Genomic DNA, 21,903 nt, shown 5'->3' on the forward strand with positions numbered 1-21,903 from the left:
GGTCAAGTGCTAGCCTATTTCATCAGCCTCATTTCACTTCTTCTTGCTTTACAATTCATATTCCAGTAAAAACAAATTATGTTTAGCTCTCTGCATACAGCTTGTTCTCAGCCCTATGCCTTTTTAAATATGCTAGTCCCCTTACCTTGACTATTTCTGAGCCTTTATCTGGATAACTCCTGTTTATTCCTCCAGATTCTAATCATGCTTCTCTTTCACTAAAATGCCTTTCTCAGAGTGCTTACCTAGGTAGTGGTATTTGCTTCCTTAACACCCTCTACCCATGTCTCTCTTTACAGCTACCAATTTATGTATTTCCAGCTTTATTGAGGTATTATTGACACATTAAAATTGTACATGTTTAAGATATACAGCATGCCGCTTTGATGTATATACACATTGTGAAATAATTACCACAAACAAGCTAATTAACATATTCATCACCTCATATAGTTACCTATGTATTTGTGTCCATGTGAGGTAAGAACACTTGAAATCTCTCTCAGCAAAGTTTAAGTATGCAACACATTATTATTGACTACTATTACCATGCTGTAGGTTAGGTTTCTAGAACTATTCACCTTATGACTGAAAGTTTGTGCCCTTTGACCATTATCTCCTCCCATCCTGTCTATTGTAACCACCATTCTACTCTTTTACTATGAGTTTGACTTTGTTTTTTGGATTTCGTATGTAAATGAGATCATGCAGTATTTGTCTTTCTGTTTGGCTTATTTCATTGAGCATGAGGTTCTTCCATGTTGTTGCAAGTGGGAGAGTATCCTTGTTTTTAAAGGATGATTAATATTCCCTTGTGTGTGTGTGTGTGTATGTATCACATTTTCTGTATCAATTTATCTCATGTAGTATACTTAGATTGTTCTATATCTTGGCTACTGTGAGTAATGCTACAATGGGAAGGCAGATATCTTTTCAAGATAGTCATTTTATTTCCTTTGGATATACACTCAGAAGTGGCTAGATAATATAGTCATTCTATTTTTAACTTTTTGAGAAATCTCCATGCTATTTTCCATAATGACTATACCATTTTACATTTCCACCAACAGCAGACAAGAATTCTCTTCTCTACATTTTTGCCAATACTTCTTATCTTTTGACATTTTGGTAATAGCCATTCTAACAGGAGTGAAATGATATCTCATTGTGGTTTTGATTTGCATTTTTCTGATGATTAGTGATTTTGAGCATTTTTTCATATACCTATTGGCCATTTGTATGTTGTGTTTGGGAAAATATCTGGTCAGGTCCTCTGCCCAGTTTTTAATCAGCTTATTTGTTTCTATTTTTGCTGTTGCATTGTATGTGTTCCTTATATATTTTGGAAATTAACCTCTTATTGGATATATGGTTTGCAAATATTTTCTCCCATTCTGTAGGTTGCCTTTTCATTTTGTTGACTGTTTCTTTTGTTGTGCAGAAACTTTTTGGGTTGATGTAGTCCTGCTTGTTTATTTTTGCTTTTGTTGCCTGTGACTACCAATTTATATATATAGACATTTACGTGATTTTTCTTTCCTGCTACCCTTTGAGCTCTTTGCATCTTCTTCCCTTAAGAATATTATTTGGATATTTTTCTATCCTTGTACCTTTTGGATGGTCTGTGCTCATTTTTCTATAGACTGCTAAGTAAAATAACACATAATTTGGCATGATGCATTATTAAGAAGTAAATAATAAATGCCATGCCAAGAATAAAACATTTCACTACTCTGTTGTATTTAGGTAAGAGGCATTGATATTTTTTGTCAAACATCATTGCATGAAACATCATGTTACTAATTAATGTATTATAGCGATTCAAGCAGATAACACCTTTCAAAGGTAATGATGATCTATAAATGTATGCAGATACAGAGTATATCAGTATAGGGGGCAGGTGGAAAATTATGACAGTTGTGCGTATGGAGATACCGCAAGTACAGAATTAAGGGCCTTGTTCAGTTGGAAGGGACCTTAGGAATCATCTTATTTCAACTGCTTTTGAAACTTGTGTGTGGATAATGATAATAACAGCTAACATTTGCATGTTATGTAATTTACAAAACATTTCCATATCACTTGACATTCATAGGCAGGTCAACAGAGTTTTTATTGTTATGATGCTCATGGCAACTCTACAGAGAGAATTGGTTTCATTGTACTGTGCTATTGTAGATGTCATAATAGACTGGAATCTGCTGTTTGCTGAAGGATTAATAAGGGATGCATCTTGTTAATACCTGAGAACTAACTCCCTTCATGTTTTCTTCCTGATGTGGACTTTACTGTTAATTGTTTGAAATGTTTGTTAAATGGCTTCCTCTTTTGTAACTGTTGGGTGTACTATAGTATGTTTCTCTAGAGCTACACTGCATCGAACACCATAGTAACCATTAGCTGCATTTGGATATTGAAATGTAAATTTAAATCAGTTAAAATTAAGTAAATTCAGTTCCTCATTTGCAAGAGCCATATTTCAAATGCTCAATAGCCACATGTGTCTAACTGTTATCAAATTGAACAGAATAGACATAGAACATTTTTGTTGTCCCAGAAAGTTTTATTGGACAGTGCTATTCTAGACCATTGCTGTATGTATGCATTTTGATGAAGTTGTCATCTGTCAGTACTTAACTTTGGATGTTATAAGACAGAAATCTGTAAAAATAATCAGACTGAGAATAAGTGGTAAATGAATGAGGATTGTTCTAGCTTGTTGCTAAAAATGGAATAGTCCCTCCCCCCTGTGGAAAAGTTGTTAGAAAGTTTTTTCAATGTAAAAGACTATAAAATGACTTAAAACTAGTAAAAAACTGAGGTTTTTGCTTTCGTTTTTAACTTTTAAGTTCAGGGGTACAAGTACAGGTTTGTTACATAGGTAAACTCATGTGGTGGGGGTTTTTTGTACAGATTATTTCATCATCCAGGTATTAAGCCTAGTACCCATTGGTTATTATTCCTGATCCTCTCCCTCCTCCTACCCTTTACCCTCCGATAGGCCCCAGTGTGTGTTGATCCCCTCTATGTGTTCATGTGTTCTCATCATTTAGCTCCTACTTAAAGTGAAAACATGGTATTTGGTATTCTGTGTTTTCTGTTTGCTTTTGTTGTTCTCCAGCTCATTAATTGTGGCCAATACCATATCATAGTATCTTTTTTTTTTTTCCCTGAGGAATAAGAAGCTGATCTAAATATTTTCTATTCCTGACACTATTCTTCATCTTAGTGTGTGTGTGTGTGTGTGTGTGTGTGTGTGTGTGTGTGTGTGTGAGATGGAGTTTCGCTTTTGTCCACGAAGCTGGAGTGCAATGGCACAATCTTGGCTCACTGCAACCTCTGCCTCCTGGGTTCAAGCAGTTCTCCTGTGTCAGCCTCCCGAGTAGCTGGGATTACAGGTGTGCACCACCACGCCTGGCTAGTTTTTGTATTTTTAGTAGAGATGGGGTTTCACTGTGTTTGTGACTCAAATGCCTGACCTCAAGTGATCTGTCCACTTTGACCTCCCAGAGTGCTAGGATTACGGGCGTGAGCCACTGCGCCTGGCCATCCTTTTTAAGCCTCACCAGATTTTTGTCTCCTTGCCCCTGATTGATAAATTTGACACATTTATTATACTGTTTTAAGAAGATGGAAAGTATTAGATATATTCTTTGTTCATTTGTTTTTCTCTTTGATATCACACTTCAGTCAACTATTCTCCTTTCTTCGTATTTGTCATGTCAACTCCTCTAATGATGCATTCTGCTTGGTGTGTATATAGTACTAGATCTTCCATCTCCTAATACAATCTCCTAACAAAAATGACAAGAATCATGTTATATAGAGCATACTTATGTATTCTTTCCGTTTATAATCTTTATATTGGCTGAGTTATATAAATATATTTATCTGGATTTTTGTAAATCACCATATCATGATAAATGCTAAACTGCCTCTCTACTATTTTTCATTACATTGACACTGCTTCTCTAAAAACTAGACCTAATTCCTTTTCTACTCTGAAACATTTCTTAGAAGAACAATTTATATTAGTGCTGTTACTTGTACGTCTGAAATCCTCACATTGTCTTTTTCATCTACTCCATCTCCATTATTATATTAAAACTGATTTTTAAAGTCTCTTGCTGTCATTTTTCTCAGACTCTTACTTAAATTAGACACTATTTATCTTTTCTCCCTTTCTAAAACTCTTTCCATTATCTGTAATATCACTTTCTTCATTTAATCCTGACCAGGGGATTAATTCTTCCTCTGGCTCCTAAACAAGCATTGTCTGAGGTTTTATCCTCAGCTGTCTTTCCACCATACATACTCCGTTCTGGTGAAGTCATCATTGTTGTTTTCTTAGCTTTAACTATCACTTCAATGTCAGTATCTCCAAGATCTGACTCTATTTCCATTCTAATTCAGTTTTTTCAAATGCTTACTGGACAGTTGTATGTAACATGTTCTGTTTAGAGCCACTTCTAATTTTATGTGCACAAAATAAAATTGAATCTCCTCACATTCCCTTCTCCATCTCTACTCTACTATTCATACATCCATATTCTCAGGCTTGAACGCTTGGAGTAATGTTTAACTTTTCCTCCTCGTTATTTCTTGTTTACTAATTTGCATATTTGAAAACTTTTGTGGATACATAGTAAGTGTATATATTTATGGAATATATGAGATGTTTTGATGCAGGCATGCAGTGCATTAATAATCACATCATGGAAAATGAGGTATGCATCCCCTCAATAATTTATCTTTCATGTTACAAACAATCCAATTATATTTTTAACTTATTTTAAAATGCACAATTAAATTATTATTGACTATAGTCACACTGTTGTGCTATCCAATACTAGGTCTTATTAATTCTTTCTAACTATATATTTTTTGTACCCATTACCCATCCCCACTTCTCTTCCACCACCCTACTATACTTCCCAGCCTTTGGTAACCATCTTTCTACTCTCTATCTTTATAGGTTCAGTTATTTTGATTTTTAGATCCCATAAGTGAGTGAGAACATGTGATGTTTATCTTTAGGTACCTGGCTTGTTTCACTTTACATAATGATCTCCAGATCCATTAGTGCTGTTGCAAATGACTGAATCTCATTTTTTATGGCTGAATACTATTCCATTGTGTATACGTACTACATTATTTTTATTTTTATTGTTTTTTTGAGACAGAGTCCCATTCTGTCACCCAGGCTGAAGTGCAGTGGCACAATCTTGGCTCCACCTTTGACTCCCGGGTTCAAGTGATTCTCTTGCCTCAGCCTCTCGAGTAGGTGGGACTACAGGCGACCACCACAATGCTCGGCTAATTTTTTTTTTTTTTGTATTTTTAGTAGAGACAGGGTTTCATCATGTTGGCCAGGCTGGTCTCAAACTCCTGACCTCAGGTGATCCTCCCACCACGACCTCCCAAAGTGCTGGGATTACAGACGTGAGTAACCACACCCAGCAACTACATTTTCTTTATTCATTTATCTGTCGATAGACACAGATTGCTTCAAAATCTTGGCTATTGTGAACAAAGCTGCAAAAAACATGAGAGTTCAGATATCTTTTTAATATCCTGCTTTCCTTGCCTTGGGGTATATACCCAGAAGTCAGATTGATGCATTATGTGGCAGCTGTATTTTTAGTTTTTTAAGGAACCTCCAAACTGTACTCCATCATGATTGCACTAATGTACCTTCCCACCAACAGTGTACAAAGTTCCCTTTTCTCCACATGCTCACCGGCATTTGTTATTGCCTGTCTTTTGGATATAAAACATTTTAACTGGGGTGAGATACTATCTCATTTTAGTTTTGCTTTACATTTCTTTGATGATCAATGATATTGAATACCTTTTCATATCCTAATGGCCATTTGTATGTCTTCTTTTGAGAACTGTGTATTCACTGTTTTGCCCTTTTTAAAATCAGATTATTAGATTTTTTTCCTATAGCATTGTTTTGCTTGTTACATATTCTAGTTTTTAATCACTTGTCAGATGAGTAGTTTGCAAATATTTTCTCCCATTTTGTGGCTTGTCTCTTCACTTTGTTGATTGTTTCCTTGGCTGTGCAGAAGCTTTTTGACTTGATGTGATCCCATTTGTCCATTTTTGCTTTGGTTGCATGTGATTGTGGAGTATTAAGAAATCTTTGCCAAGACCAATGTCCTGTAGAGTTTCTGTGATGTTGTTTGGTAGTAGTTTCATAGTTTGAAGTGTTAGATTTAAGTCTTAAATCCATTTTTATTTGAATTTTGTATATGGTGGGAGATACAGGTCTAGTTTCATTCTTCTGCCCATGGATATCCAGTTTTCCCAGCACCATTTATTAAAGAGACTGTACTTTACACAGTATATGTCCTTGACGCTGTTGTTGAAAATGAGTTCACTGTGGATGTGTGGATTTGTTTCTGTGTTCTCTACTCTGTTCTGCTGGTCTCTATGTCTGTTTTTATGCCAGTACCATGCTGTTTAAGTTACTCTGTCTCAGTAGTATAATTTGAAGTCAGGTGTTGTGATTCCTCCAGTTGTGTTCTTTTTGCTTAGGATAGCTTTAGCTATTCTTTTGTAGTTCCATATAAATTTTAGGATTTTTCCTTTCTATTTCTGTGGCGAATGTCATTGGTATTTTGATGGGGATTGCACTGAATCCTTAGATTGCTTTGGTAGTGTGGACATTTTTAACAATACTGATTCTTCTAATCTAAAAGCATGCAGCATTTTTTCATTTTTTGGTGGCCTCTTCCATTTCTTTTATCAGTGTTTTATGGTTTTCATTATAGAGATCTTTCACTTCTTTGATTATATTAATTTCTGGATACTTAATTTTGTTTGTGGCTATTGGAAACGGGATTATTTTTGTCTTCTTTTTCAAATTTTTCACTATTGCCATGTAGAAATGCTACTGATTGTTGATTTTGTATCCTGCAACTTTGCTAAACTTGATCATCAATTCTAATAGTTTTTTCTTGGAATCTTTAGATTTTTCCCAATTTAAGATCATTGTCATCTGCAAACAATGGTAGTTTGACTTCTTCCTTTCCATTTTGGATACACTTTATTTATTTCTGTTGCCTAATTGCTCTGGCTAGGACTGCCAGTACTATCTTGAATAGCAGTGATGAAAGTGGACATCCTTGTGTTCCAGATCTCAGAAGAATGGCTTTCAGTTTTTCCCCTATTCGGTATGATACTAGCTGTGGGTCTATCATATATGGCATTTATTATGTTGAGGTATATTCCTTCTGTACCCAGTCTTTTGAGGGTTTTTATTATGAAGGGGTATTGAATTTCATCATATTCTTTTTCAGCATAAATTGAAATGATCCTATGGTTTTTGTCCATCATCCTTTTGGTATGATGTATCACACTGATTGATTTTTGTATGTTGAACCATCCTTGCAACCCAAGAATAAATGCCACTTGGTCATGATGAATGACCTTTTTAATATATTGTTGAATTCAGTTTGCTAATATTTTGTTGAGGATTTTTGCATCAGTAGTCATCAAATATTGGCCTGTAGTTTTCTTTATTTGGTGTGTCTTTATCTGGTTTTGGTACCAGGGTAATACTGGCCTGGTAGAATGAGTTTGAGTGTTCCCTCCTCCTCTATTTTTTTGAAATAGATTGAGTAGGATTGGTATTAGTTCTTCTTTAATGTTTGGTAGAATTCAGCAGTGAAGACTTTACGTCACCAGCTTTCCTTTTTGGGAGACTTTTTATTATGGCTTCGATCTCATAGCTTGTTATTAGCCTCCTCAGGTTTTAGATTTCTTCATATTTAAACCTTGGTAGGTTGTATGTGTCTAGGAATTTGTGTGGGATTTTCCAATGTATTGCCATATAGTTGCTCATTGTAGCCACTAATGATCCTTTGAATTTCTACAGTATCAGTTGCAATGTCTCATTTTTCATCTCTGATTTTATTTATTTGGATCTGTTCTCTTATTTTTCTTAGTTTGGCTAAAGATTTGTTAATTTTTTTTTAATATACCAACTTTCTGTTTCATCCATTATTTCCATTGTTTTCTTCATTTCACTTTTATTTATTTCTGCTCTGGTATTCATTATTTTCATCTAATAATTTTGTATTTGGTTTGCTCTTGCTTTTCTAGTTCTTTAATATGCATTGTTAGGTTGTTTATTTGAATTTTTTTTTTTGATACAGATACATATAGCTACAGATTTATCTCTTAGTACTTCTTTTGCTGTATCCCACAAGTTTTGGTATGTTGTGTTTCCATTATCATTTGTTCCAAGAAATTTTTACCATTTTCTTCTTAATTTCTTCATTGACCCACTGGTCATTCAGGAGCATATTGTTTAGTTTCCAAGTATTTATATAATTTCCAAACTTCCTCTTGTTATTGTTTTCTAGTTTTATTCCATTGTGATCAGAGAAGATGCTTGATATGAGTTCAATTTTTTTTAATGTTTTAAACTTGTTTTGCAACCTAACATATAGTCTGTCCTTGAGAATGATTCATGTGCTGAGGAAAAGAATGTATATTCTGAAGCTCTTAGATGATATGTTCTTTAAATATCTTTTAGATCCATTTCGTCTATAGTGAAGATTAAGTTTGATGTTTCTTTGTTGACTTTCTGTCTGGAAGTTCTGTCCATTGCTGAAAGCGGGGTGTTTAAGTCTCCAGCTATTATTGTTTTGGGGGCTATCTTTCTCTTTATTTTCCATAATGTTTGCTTTATGTATTTGGGTGCTCCAGTGTTGGGTGCATATATATTTAAAATTATTATATTGCTGAATTGGCCCCTTCATCATTATATAGTGTCTCTTCTCATAGCTTTTGTTTTGAAGTCTATTTTGTCTGATATGAGTATAGCTACTCCTCGTCTTTTTTGGTTTTCATTGGCATGGAATATCTTTTCTTATCCCTTTATTTTCAGTTCATGTGTTCTTTATTGGTGAAGTGTGTTTCTTATAGGCAGTGGATCATTGGGTCTTATTTTTTTAATCTGTTCAGCCAGATTATGTCTTTTGGAGAGTTTAGTCCGTTTACATTGAATGTTATTATTGGTAAATAAGGACTTTCTCCTGTCCTTTGTTATTTGTTTTCCGGTTATTTTGTGAACTTCTCTTCCTTCTTTCTTTCCTTCCTGTCTTCTCTTAGTGGAGGTAATTTTCCTTGGTGATATAAGTTAGTTTCTTGATTTTTTTTTTTTTTTGCATACTCATTGTATGTTTTTTTGGTTTGAGGTTACCAAGAGGCTTGCAAATACTATCCTATAAACTATTATTTTAAGCTGATAGCAGCTTTAACACTATTTGCATAAGCAAGAAAAAAAAAAAAACCAATAAAGACTCTACACCTTAAGTTTATCCCTCTTCTTTTTAACTTTTTCTTTTTACTATTACTATCTTTTTGTAAGGTCTATGTCTTTAAAAGCCATTTTAGTTATTATTTTTATTGGTTTATCAGTTAGTCTTTCTACTTAAGAGTAGTTTACATACCACAGTTACAGTGTTATAATATTGTTTTTCTGGTACTTACTATTACCAGTGACTTTTGTACCTTTAGATGATTTCTTATTGCTCATTAACACCCTTTTCTTTCTCACTGAAGTACTTCCTTTAGCATTTCTTACAGGATAGGTCTGATGATTATGAAATCCCTTAGCTTTTATTTGTCTGAGAAAGTCCTTCATATTTGAAGGATATTTTCACCAGATAATCTATTCTAGGGTAAAAGTTTTTTTCCCTCAGTACTTTTAATATGCCATGCCACTCTCTCCTGACCTGTAAGGTTTCTCCTGAAAAGTCTGCTATATTGGCACTCCATTGTATGTCATTTGTGTTCTTTTGTTGCTTTGAGGATCGTTTATCCTTGACTTTTGAGAGTTTGATTATTAAATGCCTTGAGGTAGCCTTCTTTGGGTTAAATCTGCTTACTGTTCTATAACCTTCTTGTACTTGGATATTAATATCTTTCTCTTGGTTTGGGAAGTTCTTTTATTATCACTTTGAGTAAACTTTATACCCCTGTCTCTTTCTCTGACTCCTCCTTAAGGCCAATAACTCTTAGATTTGTCCTTTTGAGGCTGTCTTTTACATCATGTAGGTGTACTTCATTATTTTTTATTCTTTTTCTCTCTCCTCTGTGTATTTTCAAATAGCCTGTCTTCAAACTCAGTAATTCTTTCTTTGCTTGATCAAATCTGCTATTAAAAGACTATGATACATTCTTTAGTATGTCGATTGCATTTTTCAACTCTAGAATTTCTGCCTGATTTTTTTCTTTATTTCAATCATTTTGTCAAATTTATCTGATACAATTCTGAATTCCTTTTTTTTTTTTTTGTTATCTTGGATTTGTTTGAGTTTCCTCAAAACAGCTATTTTGAATTCTCTGTCACATATCTTTGTTTCTCCAGAATTGACCCTTAGCGCCTTATTGAGCTCATTTGGTGAGGTCATGTTTTCCTGGATTGTCTTAATATTTGTAGATATTCATCTGTTTCTGGGCATTGAAAAGTTAGATATTTAATTGTAGTCATCACAGTCTAGGCTTGTTTGTACCCATCCTTCTTGGGAAGTCTTTCAGGACATTTGAAAGAACATAGGTGTTGTGATCTAAGTTGTATCTGCTTTAGGGGACACGATAAGCCTGGTAATGCTGTGGTTCTCGTAGACTTGTAGAGGTACCACCTTGATGGTCTTGGACATGATCTGGAAGCATCATCTGGATTCCCAGGCAGAAAGCCTGTTCTCTTCCCTTACTTTCTCCCAAACAAATGTAGTCTCTGTCTCTGTTATGAGCCACCTGTCGTGACATAAAGACCCCTTTGGCCACCACCACTAGGACTATGCTACATTTAGACCTGAGGTCAGCACAGCACTGGATCTGGCTCAAGGCCTGCTGTAACCATTCCGTGGCTACCACCTATGGTTGCTCAAAGTCCTGGGGCTCTATAATCAGCAGATATCAAAGCCGGCCAGACCTATGTTCATCCCTTCAGGGCGTTAAATTTCCCCTGGCCCCAGGCAGATCCAGAGGTGCCATCCAGGAGACAGGGACTAGAGTCAAAAACCTTGGACGTCTATCTGGTGTTCCATTTTATTGCAGCTAAGCTAGCACTCAAACCACAAGATGTAGCCCTTCCTACTCTTCCCTCTCCTTTCCAAACACAGAGGAACCTCCCCCTGTGGCCACATTCACCTAGGTCCTGGAGTACTGAGAGACTACAGCCAATGTTCCCTTAAGGCCCAAGGGCTCTTTAGTCAACTCGTGTTGAATACAGCATGGCCTGGGCTTCACCCTTCAGGGCAGTGGGCTCCTCTCTGGCCCAGGGCAGGTCCAGAAATGCAATCTAAGAGCCAAGTCCTGGAATTAGGGATACCACGAGTCTACTTGGTGCTCTACTTCCCTGTGGCCAAGCTGATACCTAAGGGGCAAGACAAAATCCCCTTTACTTTTCCCATGCAGAAGGTATCACCCATAGTCACTACAACTGGGAATGTGCTGAGTCTTACTGGAAGCCAACAGGTCTCAGCATCTTGCCCAAGGCTCTCACATAGTACCTGAATGTCACTGCTGCTAGTTATTCAGGCTTTTCAGTTAGCAGGTGATACATGCTGCCTGGACTGGGTCCTTTCCTTTAAGACAACAGGTTCCCTTTTGACCCTGAGTGTGTCTAGAAGTTTCTTTCAGGAGCGAAGACCTGGAAAGGGGGCCTTAGGACTCTGGTACCCTATCCTGCTGTGGCTAAGCTGGTATCCAAGACACAAACAAAGTCTTCCGTACTCTTCCATTTCCTCCTCTCAAGTGAAAGGAAGGGGTCTTTTTTGAAGCCACAAGTTATGCAACCTGGGGTTACAGTAGGGATGATGTCAGCACTCCCTTAGCCATCCCAGCTGGTATCTCAGTAAGTTGTGAGCCACCTCCCCACCACGGCCCCGCAGTCCACTTGTCTCTGGCGTCAGCTCAGCACTAGAACTTGTCTAAGAGTTGTTCTCCATGTGGCCTAGACTGCTTTTGCAGTTTATTTGGGGCCCCACATCACTGTAACCCATGGTGGCAAAGCTCGTAGAAACTCAAGTTCAGATCACTGGGATTAGTGATTGATTCCCCTCTGGCTAGGACTTTTTTAAATGCTCCCTGCATTGGTGAACATCAGCTGAGTTTGGTTCAGTTTTGTTTTCTGCTATAACAAGGTCAGCACTGAGTTTAATGCCTCAGAATTACTGGCTGTCTTTCTCCCAGTGCACAGAAACACAATCACTAACAGGCAGCTGCTGCCCGGGTTTGGGGGAAAGGGGACGTTGACAATTCAAGACTGTTTTTCCTACCTCTTCAGTGCTTCTTTCAATGACATGAAGTTAAAACTAGGTATTGTGGATGCTCACCTGGTTTTTGGTTCTTATGAAGGTGTTTTTTTTTTTTTTTTCCTGTGGAGATATTTGTTAAATTGATGTCCTTGTTTGGGTCCTGGGAGGACAGTCTGTGGAACCTTCTATTCTACCATCTTGCTCTGTCCGTCTCCCCCACTCATCATTCTTTGTATCTGATCAATCAGTTACCTAATATGACCTAATATGAAAAAATTAGGTAACTGATTTTTCATATCTGGCTATCTGCATGGCATCCACTTCTTTTCATCTCTCCTTCCACTAACATAACCTCAGTTCAAGCCCTGATTATATATCACATTTCCTAATGAAAACTCATCTTCCTAACTCCAGTTTGTCTCCCTTCCAAATTCCTAACTTCTTCTAATCATTTTCATGAAAGATAAATTTAATCACATGCTTCTCATATTAAAATATTCGCGAACATGCCCTTGTATCCAAATAAAGTTCACACTCCTCCATCCTTTCTAGAGATAAAACATCCACTTTAGTATGTCTCGGAAGATACACAGCTTTGCAGAGATTTCTGTATCTGAGATATGGCATGAAAGTTACTCTTGTAACTTAAGGGGCTATGAAGAATGGAACAAGAGATGGCTATGGGAGTTGTTAGCTGGACAAGAACATTTCATCTCTACAGACCCCTTAACTCTCACTCACAGCTTACCTTGCTGTGTAACATCAACTATTATATTAAGTAGGCTGCCTTGATTTCAATCCTTCCCCAAGGAAAGTCAAGAGAAATTATAAACTGACTGAGTTAAGTTTTTGAAGGAACTTCAAAATGGAAATTAGATTGTTATAGAAAAATTGAAATTGTTTTTCTTTTAAAACAAAAACAAAAATTTTCTTCAACCTAGCATTGGTAGCTCTCCATAATATGCTCCATATTATTTTTTCTGCTTTCTTTCCCACTGTATTTTCCCCACATAGCTTAAACTTTAACCAAATAAATCTGCTTACTTCTTATTGATTGTACATTTGTTCAGTGTGTTCACACAATTTGAAATGTTCCTTCTCCCTAAACCTTCAAATTTCCAGATTTGAAAGCCATTTAGGGCCAGGTAAAATATCATCTTCTCCACATAGTTAATCTAGGATTATCAGAATTTATCCCCTTTATAATGGAATCTTTTGTTAGCATTTATCTTGTCTACCTTCTGTTTTTATTTGAATGTTTTCTCCCCACCCCACCCCCTGAATTAATGAAATTATGATGGCCAAATACCAAGGGTAATTTTTCCCTGATCTCATAATAGTATCTGGAACTGAATTGCATTTAGGAGATGACAAAAAACATGTTGATGAACTGAATTGTGACTTCAATAAATAAATGAATGCAAGAAAGAAAGGAAGAAAGATAGAAAGAGAGGGAGGGAGAAGAAAGGAAAAAAACGGAAAAGTATAATATTCATTGCCTGAATTAACCCTTTAGGCATGTAAAGACGTTTTGATAATAATAGAATATGTTGAAGTATTGAATATGAAGTTACCATTATCAAAGGTTTACATAGATGGATTATTTATATATTACTTCTAACCAAAACAATATTTTTATATTATTTGCAAAAGGATACAATATATACACAAAAATTAGACGTGGAAATTTGTGGCATTTCTAAAGCTCCATGAAATTTAATTGTATTCTTATTAGAGATATATACTGTTTCCCTTCACTATCTCTCTTTACATATTTGCTATTAATAACAAATACACTGTTCTTAGGTTTATAATATACAATTGATGAGAAATATTACCTGTTCTGAGCATTGTGACCCACCAGGTGCTTAAAACTTTTTGACAAAGTATGGAACATCAGTGGTAATATGTAGGAAAAAAAACTGTTCTGTTATTCTGCTCAGTATAGCATTGCATCATTGTTTCACAGAAAGGATAACATTATGATCCTATGTGGGCGTATAGCTCATCTGTGGGAGGATGTTTCTGTGCATACTTAGTGATCAAAATTCAAGAAACACGCCTCATTTTTATGAATATTTTCTCATTAGGAATTTGGCTCATGTAAATGTGTCACATAGTTTGTAGAAGCATTATATGGAAAAGGATAAAGAAGTAATGAAAATTTTATTTTGCATATACAAAAAGCTTGAGCTACTGAAGAGAATTCCTGGGAGTATATAGTATCATTGCTGTCAACCCAGTGTTTAAAATCTAAATTTAATTCTGACCTAAAAATAACTGGAACATCAGAGGTGTACCTTTCCATAGCATGAATAGGTTTGTAAAGTATAGATTTCTCCATATGCAATGCTGTTTTCTCTTTAAAACTTGAAATATCTTTTAGGAAAAGATTTGGCCCCAAGTATTGATAAAACCCATACCTGAGAAGAAAATATTTTAAAATCACCTGTTGATGAAAGTAAAATAACTTACTAATAAATAAACCCCCCAAAGTACCTCGAGCTATTTAAATGTTTAGCATGATAAAATGAATGCCTTAAAATTATAGCTTAACAAAATATAGTCATTGAGCTTCTTTCTTCTCCCTAATGTAAAGTTATAAGGTAGTATGTTAATATGCACTCTGCGTGTGTGTGTGTGTGTGTGTGTATTTGAGGCAGAGTCTCGCTCTGTTGCCCAGGCTAGAGTGCAGTGGTGCAATCTTGGCTCACTGCAACCTCCACCTCCCAGGTTCAAGCAATTCTGCCTCAGCCTCCTGAGTAGCTGGGATTACAGGCATGTGCTACCACACCCAGTTAATTTTTGTATTTTTAGTAGAGATGGGGTTTCACCATGTTGACCAGTCTGGTCTTGAACACCTGGCCTCAAGCGATCCACCTAGGCCTCCCAAAGTGCTGGAATTACAGGCAGGAGCCACCTCGCCTGGCCTCTATTTTAATATGGTGCATCCTCACCCTTTGTGAAAGCCTCTGGCTTTCAATAACTACCAAGGCAATCTTGCTGAAAGAAGGTATAGATGCAAACAAGTAGAAGCAAGTGTTCTACATAGTAAGCTATTAAAGAAAGAAAGAAGTTTAATGAGAGAAAAATAGTAAATTGGGGGCACTCAAATTGTTTCATGTTTGGTCAGTGGGAATCTCTTCATGTTGAGTCCTGAGTCCTACTGACACAGGAGTCAACTCATGTGTACTAGTAGTCTTGATAGACTACACCTAGTAGACTTTGATAACTTCCTTCTGTCTTGTGTCACAGTATAATCCAAGCTCATCTTGTATATTTCCTATATGAGATCTTGAATCAGCCATTTTCCAAGAAGGCTTGGGAAATGTGGTTTTAAGACCATAAACTGTGGGAAGTTTATCATTACTAGGTTGGTCATTGTTCCTATGCCTTTTCAGTGTGCAGAGCTAAGAAATACATGCCTACATAAATGTATATAGATAATACTTCAAGAGACTCCAGCGTATTATTTAACTTCTTTAATCTTATATATGTGTCTGCCTTCTCCCATACAAAAAATACGTATCAATGACACTGGAGTGATAGAATGACAGTCACATAATTGTTCAGTTATTCATCTTGTAAAGTACACGCAACAGATTCTACATGACAATAATAATCACAACACTACCATCAAACATCATATGATTACTGAAAACAGTTCAAGATTATTTTAACAGTCCTTTTTGTTGGATCACATGAGAAATGTGCTAGTAAATTTTTATATTTTAAAGATACTTGAAATAGTTACTTTCTGTATGATTATTATCTGCTACTAGAGTATATATTCAGATCATATTTACTTTTGTCCTTGAGGAGAATCTCTTTGAAGTTTGAATGTTTAGTCCTACCTTCTGATTCTGTGAAGGTAGGCAAGTAATGGAATTTGCATACATTACAGCTGAAGTAAGCTATAGAAGCAGCAAGCAGAAACTGGGCAATTTCCCAACTTTTCCTATATTATCTCTGCTTTGGCATATGAGTCCCTCAGAAAGGCAAGACCCAATTCTTAAATATTTCTATTAATTTGAAAAATATACCTAAGTTTTATTTTTAAAAATTTGCCCTGATCTGAATACCTACTTCTTCTGACAAGGCATTGTGGTAAAGCTGCATTATCAGCTGAGCAACATTCCTTTTTGCTAAAATTAAATTTAGGAAAAAATGAAATGAAATATTATTTCCTAAAATATTCAGTACTGTGGAAATGTTTTTTTTTTTCAAAATTAGCCAAATAATAATTACTTAATTTTATTTTTTGAAATAAAGTTAATTAATTTTTAAAATTAAAATAGTGATGAAGAATAACACTAATACATGGTGAAAATGTATTTATCACTTAATATATGTCAGATTCAATTAATTGTTCTCATTTTGTCACTTAATTCTCACAACATTCTTATTGGGTTACTACCAATATGCCCATTTTATAAATTCTCTGAGGAAACTGCGCTGTAGAAGCATTAAGTCTCTAAGCAAAGATCAGTTTGTTGTATTGCTGCTTATTGTGTATCAAGTACTTCCAGGTTAAAAAAAAAAAAAAAGACCATGGTAGTTTTTGAAAGAATTTTTTTTATAATTTCTGGGAATTAAATTTAGGTGAGAACTGTGAACTTGGTAATTATTATTAGTAGATGTATTAATTTTAAGTGTATAATGTAAAAGTATATGTAATAGCTTGCCATAGTTGAAAATATAAAAGTATTTGAGATTTTGATAGGACTATTGAAATAAATGTTAGTGTGTTTTTTAATGTTCTAATCCATTATAAGTTAGTACTTGTAATGTTGGGAATATTTTAACGAAATACGTTTATTACATGTAAAAGCTTAGAAATGGTTACAATATTTTTTCAATTTTTGTCTTTAAAAGTCTACTTAATGTATATTGTCATTTAGTATGTGTTTAAAAGTAGTAAAATTAGAATATACAGTTAAGCAAAAATAAGGATATCCTCTGCTACTGACCATCAGAGCTAACCATTATTAATATTTTGGTGTATAGCATCCCAGATTTTTCCTACTCTTATTATTGCTTTTACTTGAATTGTTAAAACTTTTCAAATTATTGTATAATTTCTAAGAAAATTTTTTTAAAGAATGTTTAAATCTGATGTATATGGTTCTTTTTTCCAGGATTGTACTGTGTATGAAACAGAGAATAAAATTCTTCACGTGGTGAGTATACTTGGATTTATTTTATCTTTATTAGAGAATACTTCCTTGTTCAGCTAGAAGAAGTAAACCATAAGAAAAAAAATCTACTGACCATATCGGTTAAGCATACTTTTATAGGAAATCTACAAAAGAATCAAAGCATAACAAGTTACGTTAGTTATAACCATTCTATTGTACCTAATAGGAAAAGAATTTGATATAGTATTTTAAGATTGTAATATGTAACAAAGTTGGAATATAATTAAAAAACTAATAATGTAGAGCAAGGAGAATTTGAAATGAGAATTTCTTTTACTGTTCATATATTACAAAATAAAGATCAGAGAAAGATATTCTGTTCTGTGATGGGTAATTCATCTCTATCGTCATTTAGATGAAATACTTTATTTAAAAAATCAAATTCCCTTTGCTCCAATTCTATACTCACCAGATGACTTTTCAAATGGTAATATGGCAATATTTTTTGAATCAATTATTGACTTTACATATTATTTTATTACTAGAAATGGACTATGAGTACATTATACTTGGTGGGAAGGCCATTTCCTGTTTTCTTAATGAACAGTTAGCCACTTTTGTTTGTAAATGCATTTCTTGATCAATCCTGGTTTGTCCTAATAACTTCTTTACCTCTGGTGTGTGTGAAATCATGTCATTTCTACATCTGCCAGGTACTAGATGTTGAAGATCCATGTGTCTGTAAAAGGACATTTGCCTCATTTATTCCTATTTTCACTTTTATAAGTTTTATGTTTCTGAAATGTTTGAATATTTATAAAAGAATACTATTTTATATTTAGAAAAGTAAATGCTTTAAAAACATCTAAATGTATGGAGGGAAAATATTCAAAGTATCAGGAGCACAGCATTCCTATTTCTTTTTTGTTATCTACTATAGAAATGATACTGAATAATCCTCTGCTAATCCTCTTCCCCTCATTGTACAGTAGTGATGCCCTTTGTGGTTTGTAAGGATAGTCTCAGGAGTAGATAATTAACGTACTTTTCTCCTTATTAGTCCAGGAGGGAAAATAATTATAACTCCCTCACGTTGATCTACCTGTAGGGCATGGAGAATAAGAAGATACTAATATTTATTTAGGGCCCATATATTTCAAGTATTAGTTTAGTTTCTATAAGCATATTCTCTCATTTAATCCTATTTTTGCAGATGGTAGAACTAAGGGTCACAAATGTTAAGCTGTTCAACTATTCAGTTTGAACACAGAATCTGATACTAAAGCCCATGCTCTTTCCAGATCTGGCAGTTGCTACCAATTCTAGTTACCTAAGACTTTACAAATTATACTATCTTTTTTCCAGTGGAACTGTCTAGCTGCGCCTATTATGTCAATAACTAAGGAGCATGAACAGACCCTTTTGCTCCTATATTTTATTTCCTGTGAGTGACTCTTTCTTTGACATTGAATTTTCTATGACAATGACTGTTCTTTCTGAAGTATTGAATTTACTGAATCCAACTTTGGTACGCTGCTGTGGGTTCTTCATTGTTTACTTCAAGGCTGTTATTGAGGTCGATGTGTACTAACCTTTTTTTCTTTATCAAGTTTCTCAGGAGTAATCTCTCCCTGATGTTAGTATCAAAAAGAGCTGTACTTTTCTTTATGCATTGGCTGCTATGAACTTCAGATTAAAATTTGTGGCCCATAATTGGCAAGTGCATCTCATGGTATTTGTTTTGTATGTAGCTTCATTCTTGGCTCTAATTTATATACGTGATTTCTTTTTGCCTTATTTTCTCAATTAATTTATGTATGCTATATATTTTTACATTTGTTGATGTAATCTTTTCTGTGGAGGAATAGTTCCAGTTACAAGTGCACATTTGTGATCAGTATTCAAATATCAACAAAGGAAATGTAAATAATTTATGGAAAAAGAGTCTCTAGAGAACTGTAAAAAATACGCAATTTTATTTCTGAAGAAAAGTCAGATTCCACCATATGACAGAATAACAGAAATCAATTTAAATGATGAAAGAAATACTGTGGGTTATCTCTTGTACAAAAGACCTTAAATATAATTTTAATTAATTAACTAGGAAATAAGCTCTTCCAGGTTATAAAATAATGATTGAAATTTTATTAAGTAAAAATCATAGTAATAGCCAAATTTTAAACTTTCTTATTCACTAAATATTTTTAATTTTAAATAATTTTAAAATAATAAGTAATGTTTAGTTTCTTAAATAAATTCCTGATAATTGACTCATTGACTTACCTTTCTCAAAAGCCAGATTTTGGGCTACTTGCCATTAGAAATAAGTGACAGTGTAAATAGTACTGAAGGAGTTTAGAAATGAATACCGTATATTTACCTTGGCAATTTTGCATTCCAGCTAGTGAGAATTTAAAAATCCTGTCTGATAATGATGGAAACAGTGAATGGCATTAACCAAATCAGTTCATCTCAGAAAGCACTTGTCTTTTCATGTTATCATTATACTTCTCATCCTGGCCTTTTTATACAAAGATTACCCAGCCTTTACTAGAAGGCTGTATGTATACTTATATATTACTTTTCTCACAGAATAATTCATTTTTTTTTTAATAATGAAATTGTATACGGTACCACTTAGTATATGATGCTAGAATAGTTTCTTTAAAACAAAATTTTTAATACAAGTATCTTTCCAGATCTATGCTGTAGAAGAAATAACTTTGAGTCTAAAAAACTGTGTCTGAATCCTAATTCTATTATTTTCTATCTCGGTGACCTGAATCAAGTGATGTTTTTGAGAGTTTGTTCTTATTATATAAAATTGGTATGTTAATATCTTTCATGAATGATTGTTTCTGGGAGGAAATAAATCAGTAAGTTTTCTAGGCAGAGCTTTATAATCTGGTAGTCTTCTTTCCAGTATTTATTTAGTTAGGTTATATTTTATTATTTAGAGTTTTTAATTTCCTCTTTATCTCCTTTTTATATGTACCAGAAAATCAAAAGCCTGAGTTTTTATATAGCTTGTTTAGGATGAAATTGTGAGCTAGTTTTAATGTTTTACTTGTTTCTATGATACTTGAATATTCTAAGTACAATATGTACTCTCTATGAGCGTCTTAGCCTGGGTTCTTTCTGGAAAACAGAGACTACAGCAAAGGCTTGAATGGATAGTTTATGTTGATTAGTGATCCCAAGGCACAGAAGCAGTACTGAGAAGGAGAATCAGTATGGGTTCTAGAGTTGTTAACCGCTACAGGGAACTGAAGTTTGATCCCATCAGGACCTTCTGAGAAGCCCTGCAGAATGTGCCTCGGAATTGTCCAACCTGCCTGACAAAGATTGAAGAGGGAGAATTTATCTGCTTGCTCTAATCCAGTTATCCCATTGGTCAAAGATAGCGCCTTGGGATGTTAACTCTCTCACACTACCAGGTTTTTGGAGGTACAAGAGAGCTGTAGGATAGAAAGCAAAGGCAGTACAACTGAGGTGAAGCACATTGCCACAGCAGTAGCTGGAGAAAAGAGTGGGCTGAGTGGGTATGAGATGGAGCTTAAGGGGTGTCTAGTACAATAAAACACCTCTAAGCGGCAATCTAAATTTTAAAGTATTTTGGATCACATAAAATGTCCTTATAGTGATTGAAATCAAGATTTGCATAACTCACAAAAGCAAGCTTCAAACAGTAGATAAGGCATAACGTTTGTGTAAAAAAGCAGTATATTTATAGTGAAGAAAATAATTTGAAGAACTATGCAACAGACTTAATGTTGGTTGTTTTTGCGAGAAATAGGATAAATTTTAGGGGCATTAATTTTAAGTTTTGTGTTTGTATAATGGTTAAATATAGCATAACAAATATGTGTTAATTAGAAAAATAAACTACTAAAATATCCATAGAAATGCCTGAATGGCAACCCAAAATCTAGATGAAAATGAATATTTTATAGTTAGATACAGTGAATTAGATCTACTACTTGATAGCACAGCAGAGTGACTACAGTCAGAAATAATTTGTTGTACATTTTAGAGTAACTGAGGGGGTATTATTGGAATGTTCATAACACAAAGAAATGATAAATGCTTGAGGTGATGGATATCCCATTTACTCTGATGTAATTATTACACATTATATATCTGTGTCCAAATATCTAATGTACTCCATAAATACCTAATGTATACCTACTATGTACCCAGAAATTATTTCTAAAAAATAAGTATTTTTAACAAATCAGTAAGAATTTCAAATGGGTAAGGAGTGAAAACAGTGCTGGTAGCCAACCATTGACCGACCTAAAGAGCATGGCTGAAATCTTTCTGGTGCCAGGCAGATTTAGAATCCTGTGTAATATGCTAATAGTTCTTAGGAACCTCTTTACTTTAGCACACTGCACTGTGAGTTAAATAGGTTTTTAGAACATCCCCAGTGATGGCTGCCTTTTAGAAGGAAAAAGGAGGAGACCTCACGTGACTGAACA

General features: G+C 34.6%; 1 protein-coding gene across 8 annotated transcripts in view; it reads left to right on the forward strand.

The window, feature by feature from the left end:
- The window catches only part of CNKSR2 (connector enhancer of kinase suppressor of Ras 2), a 292,101-nt gene that overhangs the window by 90,923 nt on the left and 179,275 nt on the right, over positions 1-21,903 (forward strand). For all 8 annotated transcript variants that reach the window (XR_004271141.1, XR_004271142.1, XR_004271143.1 and 5 more), the window contains exon 5: positions 17,423-17,464. Coding sequence is in view for 4 of the 8 variants with exons in the window: in XM_032286106.1 (XP_032141997.1) it covers positions 17,423-17,464 (42 nt within the window). In the remaining 4 variants the exon portion in view is untranslated. The remainder of the gene's footprint in view (positions 1-17,422; positions 17,465-21,903) is intronic.

This window comes from Sapajus apella, unplaced genomic scaffold, assembly GCF_009761245.1.
Source record: "Sapajus apella isolate SASKATOON/1434 unplaced genomic scaffold, GSC_monkey_1.0 scaffold17, whole genome shotgun sequence".
NCBI lineage: Eukaryota > Metazoa > Chordata > Mammalia > Primates > Cebidae > Sapajus > Sapajus apella.